This window comes from Oncorhynchus tshawytscha, unplaced genomic scaffold (genome assembly GCF_018296145.1).
Source record: "Oncorhynchus tshawytscha isolate Ot180627B unplaced genomic scaffold, Otsh_v2.0 Un_contig_11451_pilon_pilon, whole genome shotgun sequence".
Lineage (NCBI taxonomy): Eukaryota > Metazoa > Chordata > Actinopteri > Salmoniformes > Salmonidae > Oncorhynchus > Oncorhynchus tshawytscha.
In genome coordinates this window covers 54,808-62,558 of record NW_024608431.1, presented here as the reverse complement: position 1 = coordinate 62,558, position 7,751 = coordinate 54,808, and the positions used below count along the sequence as shown (strand labels likewise).

Genomic DNA, 7,751 nt, shown 5'->3' with positions numbered 1-7,751 from the left:
TCTCTTCTCTCCTCCTCGCTCTCTCCTCTTTAACTCAATCTCCTATCCTCTTCTCTTTCCTCCTTCATCCATCCCTCTCTCTTCTCAAACTCAATCTCCTCTCCTCTCCTCTTCTCTCCTCTCCTCTCCTCTCTCTTCTCAAACTCAATCTCCTCTCCCCTTCTCTCCTCCACCTCCTCTCTCTTCTCAAACTCATTGTCCTCTCCTCTCCTCTCCTCTCCTCCTCTCCTCTCCTCTCCTCTCCTCTCCTCTCCTCTCCTCTCCTCTCCTCTCCTCTCCTCTCCTCTCCTCTCCTCTCCTCTGTTCTGTTCTGTTCTGTTCTGTTCTGTTCTGTTCTGCTTCTCTCTCTTCCAGATTCTGTTCTGCTTCTCTCTCTTCCAGATTCTGTTCTGCCTCTCCCTCACAGCTGTAGTCTACTTCCTGTCCTCTTTTCTCACGACTCTCTTCTACTATTCCTGCTCTTTCCATCCTCCCTCGTCCTCACACCCCTCTCTCTCCCCTCTCCGCCGACTCCCTCGTCAGGCAGATGGGTGGGCAGACCCTGGGCTGGCACACACACACACACACACACACACACACACACACACACACACACACACACACACACACACACACACACACACACACACACACACACACACACACACACACACACACCTGGCAGGACCTGCAACAACTCCCCCTGCTGTGAGCTGAGTGAAGACAGGATGAGAGAAGAGGAGTTGAACAGAAAGAGAGAGAAGAGATGGCTCATCAAGCCCTCCTTTAGATTTGGAGATCACTAGACCAGGTGGTCCCTCTCTCTCTTCGCTGTCCTCTCCTCTTCCTCCATTCTCTCTCTCTATCTGTCTCTCTCTCTCTCTCTCTCTCTCTCTGTCTCTCTCTCTCTCACTCTCTCTCTCTCTCTGTCCTCTCCTCTTCCTCCATTCGCTCTCTCTATCTGTCTCTCTCTCTCTCTGTCCTCTCCTCTTCCTCCATTCTCTCTCTCTCTCTCTGTCTCTCTCTCTCTCTCTCCCTCTCTCTCCCTCCATTCTCTCTCTCTCTCTCTCTCTCTGTCTCTCTCTGTCTCTCTCTCCCTCTCTCTCTCTCTCTGTCTCAGTACAGAACACGTTGCCTGTCTCGGGAACAAGTTGCTAGGCAGTTAGGAGACAAACTAGTACCATGAGAAAGCAGGTAACAGCAATTCACACACACTTACACACACACACACACTCCGTCTCCATGTCTTACTTGTGTAGAGCGAGAGGAGGAACCTTGGAAGGCTTCTCCGGCTGTGTCCCATAACAGGAAGTCCTCGCTTCAGGTATTTCTCCGTACTCCTCCAGCATGGCGGAGGCAGCGGACGTGATGATGCCCAGCCCGTCCCTCACCCGCGCCTCCAGAGGGTAGTCCCAGTCCTCAGAGGAGACGGACACCATGCCCGAGGGGAACTCCTCGGGTACCGTCTCGGTGGTGCCGGAGGTCAGGCTGGAGACGATCCAGATGTATCCGAACCCGGTGAGGCCCAGGGAGCGAGCCTCCTCCAGGATAAAGACTCCCTCATCTTTAGAGCAGTACAACAGAACCACCGGGGATTGGACCTTCTTCAACATGATTTGACTCTTACTGTCTTCCTCCACAGCATCTAATGTTATGATGTGCTGCAGGTCCCAGCCTACAAAACTACAGGTGGAGAGAGATGGAGAGATGAGATGGAGAGAGATGGAGAGATGAGATGGAGAGATGAGATGGAGAGAGAGATGGAGAGAGATGGAGAGAGAGATGGAGAGAGATGGAGAGAGATGGAGAGATGGAGAGAGATGGAGAGAGATGGAGAGACGTGGAGAAATGCAGAGACGTGGAGAGATGGAGTGATGAGAGAGATGGAGATAGATAGAGAGATGAGAGAGATGGAGAGAGACAGAGAGAGACGGGGAGAGATGGGGAGAGATGGAGAGAGACAGAGACGGGGAGAGATGTGGAGAGATGGAGAGAGACAGAGAGAGACGGGCAGAGATGGGGAGAGATGGAGAGAGACAGACAGAGACGGGGAGAGATGTGGAGAGATGGAGAGAGACAGAGAGAGACGGGGAGAGATGGGGAGAGATGGAGAGAGACAGACAGAGACGGGGAGAGATGTGGAGAGATGGAGAGAGAGAGAGAGAGACGGGGAGAGATGGGGAGAGATGGAGAGAGACAGACAGAGACGGGGAGAGATGTGGAGAGATGGAGAGAGACAGACAGAGACGGGGAGAGATGTGGAGAGATGGAGAGAGACAGACAGAGACGGGGAGAGATGTGGAGAGATGGAGAGAGACAGACAGAGACGGGGAGAGATGTGGAGAGATGGAGAGAGAGAGACAGAGACGGGGAGAGATGGGGAGAGATGGAGAGAGACAGACAGAGACGGGGAGAGATGTGGAGAGATGGAGAGAGAGAGAGAGAGATGTGGAGAGATGGAGAGAGACAGAGAGAGATGTGGAGAGATGGAGAGAGACAGAGAGAGACGGGGAGAGATGGGGAGAGACAGACAGAGACGGGGAGAGATGTGGAGAGATGGAGAGAGAGAGGGGACGATCAGTTAAAACCCCATCTAACGTTATGATTGACACCTGTTAATGTATATTATATATAATCCTATATGTTAATGTATATTATATATAATCCTATATGTTAATGTATATTATATATAATCCTATATGTTAATGTATATATATATATAAATCCTATATGTTAATGTATATTATTATACTGTATATAATCCTATATGTTATTATATATAATATTATATATTATATATAATCCTATATGTTAATGTATATTATATATAATCCTATTAATGTATATTATATATATAATCCTATATGTTAATGTATATATATATACCTATATGTTAATGTATATATTATACTGTATATAATCCTATATGTTAATGTATATATTATATATATAATACCTATATGTTAATGTAATGTATATATTATATTATATGTTATAAATATTATACCTATATGTTAAGGTATATTATATATAATATGTTAATGTATATATTATACTGTATATAATCCTATATGTTAAGGTATATTATATATAATATGTTAATGTATATATTATACTGTATATAATCCTATATGTTAAGGTATATTATATATAATATGTTAATGTATATATTATACTGTATATAATCCTATATGTTAATGTAAATATTATACTGTATATAATCCTACATGTTAATGTATATTATATATAATCCCATATGTTAATGTATATATTATACTTTATATAATCCTATATGTTAAGGTATATTATATATAATCCTATGTTAATGTATATATTATACTGTATATAATCCTATATGTTAATATATTATATATAATCCTATATGTTAATGTATATTATACTGTATATAATCCTATATGTTTATGTAAATATTATACTGTATATAATCCTATATGTTAATGTATATTATATATAATCCCATATGTTAATGTATATATTATACTTTATATAAGCCTATATGTTAATGTATATATTATACTGTATTTAATCCTATATGTTAATGTATATTATATATAATCCTATATGTTAATGTATATTATATATAATCCTATATGTTAATGTATATTATATATAATCCTATATGTTAATGTATATTATATATAATCCTATATGTTAATGTATATTATATATAATCCTATATTTTAATGTATATTATATATAGTCCTATATGTTCATTGATATTATATATAATCCTACATGTTAATGTGTATTATATATAATCCTATATGTTAATGTATATATTATACTTTATATAATCCTATATGTTAATGTATATTATATATAATCCTATATGTTAATGTATATTATATATAATCCTATATGTTAATGTATATTATATATAATCCTATATGTTATTGATATTATATATAATCCTATATGTTAATATATTATATATAGTCCTATATATTAATGTATATATATAATCCTATATGTTAATGTATATATTATACTGTATATAATCCTATATGTTAATGTAAATATTATACTGTATATAATCCTACATGTTAATGTATATTATATATAATCCCATATGTTAATGTATATATTATACTTTATATAATCCTATATGTTAAGGTATATTATATATAATCCTATATGTTAATGTATATATTATACTGTATATAATCCTATATGTTTAATGTAAATATTATACTGTATATAATCCTATATGTTAATGTATATTATATATAATCCCATATGTTAATGTATATATTATACTTTATATAAGCCTATATGTTAATGTATATATTATACTGTATTTAATCCTATATGTTAATGTATATTACTATAATCCTAATGTATATTATATATAATCCTATATGTTAATGTATATTATATATAGTCCTATATGTTAATGTATGTTATATATAATCCTATATGTTAATGTATATTATATATAATCCTATATATTAATGTATATTATATATAATCCTATATGTTAATGTATATTATATATAATCCTATATGTTAATGTATATTATATATAATCCTATATGTTAATGTATATTATATATAATCCTATATGTTAATGTATATTATATATAATCCTATATGTTAATGTATATTATATATAATCCTATATGTTAATGTATATTATATATAATCCTATATGTTAATGTATATATTATATTATATATAATCCTATATGTTAATGTATATTATATATAATCCTATATGTTAATGTATATATTATACTGTATATAATCCTATATGTTAATGTATATTATATATAATCCTATATGTTAATGTATATTATATATAATCCTATATGTTAATTAATATTATATATATACTGTATATAATCCTATATGTTAATGTATATTATATATAATCCTATATGTTAATGTATATTATATATAATCCTATATGTTAATGTATATTATATATAATCCTACAGTATATGTTAATGTACAGTTGAAGTCAGAAGTTTAAATACATTTAGTTTGGAGTCATTAAAACTTGTTTTTCAACCACTTCACAAATGTCTTGTTAACAAACTATAGTTTTGGCAAGTAGGTGAGGACATCTACTTCATGCATGACACAAGTCATTTTTACATCAATTGTTTACAGACAGATTATTTCACTTATAATTCACTGTATCACAATTCCAGTGGGTCAGAAGTTTACATACACTAAATTGACTGTGCCTTTAAACAGCTTGGAAAATTCCAGAATATTATGTCATGGCTTTAGAAGCTTCTGATAGGCTAATTGACATCATTTGAGTCAATTGTAGGTGTACCTGTGGATGTATTTCAAGGCCTACCTTCAAACTCAGTGTCTCTTTGCTTGACATCATGGGAAAATCAAAAGAAATAAGCCAAGACCTCAGATAAAAAAATTGAAGACCTCCACAAGTCTGGTTCATCCTTGGGAGCAATTTTTAAACACCTGAAGGTACCACGTTCATCTGTACAAACAGTAGTACGCAAGTGTAAACACCATGGGACCACGCAGCCGTCATACCGCTCAGGAAGGAGACACGTTCTGTCTCGTTGAGATTAACGTACTTTGGAAAAAGCCACTGCTCCAAAAATGCCTAAAAAACCCTGACTATGGTTTGAAATTGCACATGGGTACAAATATCATAATTTTTCTAGAAATGTCCTCTGGTCTGATGAAACAAAATAGAACTGTTTGGCCATAATGACCATCGTTATGTTTGGGGGAGGCTTGCAAGCCAAAGAACACCATCCCAACCGTGAAGCACGGGGGTGGCAGCATCATGTTGTGGGGGTGCTTTGCTGCAGGAGGGACTGGTACACTTCACAAAATAGATGGCATCATGAGGTAGGGAAAATTATGCGGATATATTGAAGCAACATCTCAAGACATCAGTCAGGAAGTTAAAGCTTAGTCTCAAATGTGTCTTCCAAATGGACAATGACCCCAAGCATACTTCCAAAGTTGTGGCAAAATGGCTTAAGGACAACAAAGTCAAGGTATTTGGAGTGGCCATCACAAAGCCCTGACCTCAATCCTATAGAAAATGTGTGGGCAGAACTGAAAAAGCGTGTGCGAGCAAGGAGGCCTACAAATCTGACTCAGGTACACCAGCTCTGTCAGGAGGAATGGGCCAAAATTCACCCAACTTATTGTGGGAAGCTTGTGGAAGGCTACCCAAAACGTTTGACCCAAGTTAAACAATTTAAAGGCAATGCTACCAAATACTAATTGAGTGTATGTAAACTTCTGACCCACTGGGAATGTGATGAAAGAAATAAAAGCTGAAATAAATAATTATCTCTTACTATTATTCTAACATTAATGTATATTACATATAATGACATAGATGAATGTATATGTTAATGTATTTTATATATATATATATTCCTACAGTATATGTTAATATATCTATATATAAATAATGACATACGTTAATGTATATAATATATATTCCTACAGTATATGTTAATATATATATATATGTTAATATATATATATATAATGACATACGTTAATGTATATAATATATATATATATTCCTACAGTATATGTTAATATATATTATATATATTGACATACTAATGTGTATTATATATAATGCTACATGCTAATGTATATTATATATATTGCTACATGCTAATGTATATTATATATAATGCTACATGCTAATGTGTATTATATATAATGCTACATGCTAATGTATATTATATATATTGCTACATGCTAATGTATATTATATATAATGCTACATGCTAATGTATATTATATATATATGCTACATGCTAATGTGTATTATATATAATGCTACATGCTAACGTGTATTATATATATTGCTACATGCTAACGGGTATTATATATAATGCTACATGCTATTGTATATTATATATAATGCTACATGCTAATGTATATTATATATAATGCTACATACTAACGTGTATTATATATAATGCTACATGCTAATGTATATTATATAATACTACATGCTAATGTGTACCTGTTGTCCACGGTGCTCTTGAGGACGTTGATAAACTCCTGGTACCCGGGGAACTTGGAGGTGACGATGGAAAAGATGTGCCAGTCGTACTCCTCCATGATGCTCAACATCAACAGCGCCTCCTGCTGGATGGAAGCTCCAAACTGGAAAAACGTTGACTTGTCGTCCTGATGGAGAGAGAAGAGAGAGAGTGTTATATATCATCCTGATAGAGAGAGAAGAGAGAGGGAAGAGAGAGAGAGCGAGAGAGAGAGAGAGAGAGATACGAGCGAGAGAGAGAGAGAGAGAGAGAGAGAGAGAGAGAGAGAGAGAGAGAGGGAGAGAGAGAGAGAGAGAGAGAGAGAGAGGGAAGAGAGAAGAGAGAGAGAGAGAGAGGAGAGAGGGAAGAGAGAGGGAAGAGAGAGAGAGAGAGGGAGTGTGACTATTGGACCACTACCAGAATAAACAGTTCAGAATGAACAATGTCAAACCTACGTCCCACACTTCAACCAGATGTCAGTCTAATGCTAGAGGAGAGCCCACTCCACTGAAAACAGCTACAGTTATACAGATACACAACTAGAAGATGGTCAATTAGACCAGGGTACATGGATGAGGTGTTAACAACTAGAAGATGGTCAATTAGACCAGGGCACATGGATGAGGTGTTATAGAACTAGATGGTCAATTAGACCAGGGTACATTGGAATTTAAAACAGGTTCAGCCCCTGGTTCGACCGTGATCCGTGATCCTGCAGGCCACCTCAAGAATTGCATTTGGTGAAAGGCTC

At 35.8% G+C, this 7,751-nt stretch overlaps 1 protein-coding gene across 1 annotated transcript; it reads right to left on the bottom strand.

Annotated features, from left to right (window-relative positions):
• Positions 1-1,226: 1,226 nt before the first annotated feature.
• Positions 1,227-7,148, bottom strand: LOC121843518 (glutamate receptor ionotropic, NMDA 2A-like; the record flags this gene model as incomplete). Its single annotated transcript, XM_042313152.1, has 2 exons — positions 1,227-1,662; positions 6,982-7,148. Coding segments are annotated over 2 exons (603 nt in total), but the record flags the coding sequence as incomplete, so codon positions are not given.
• Positions 7,149-7,751: the final 603 nt, after the last annotated feature.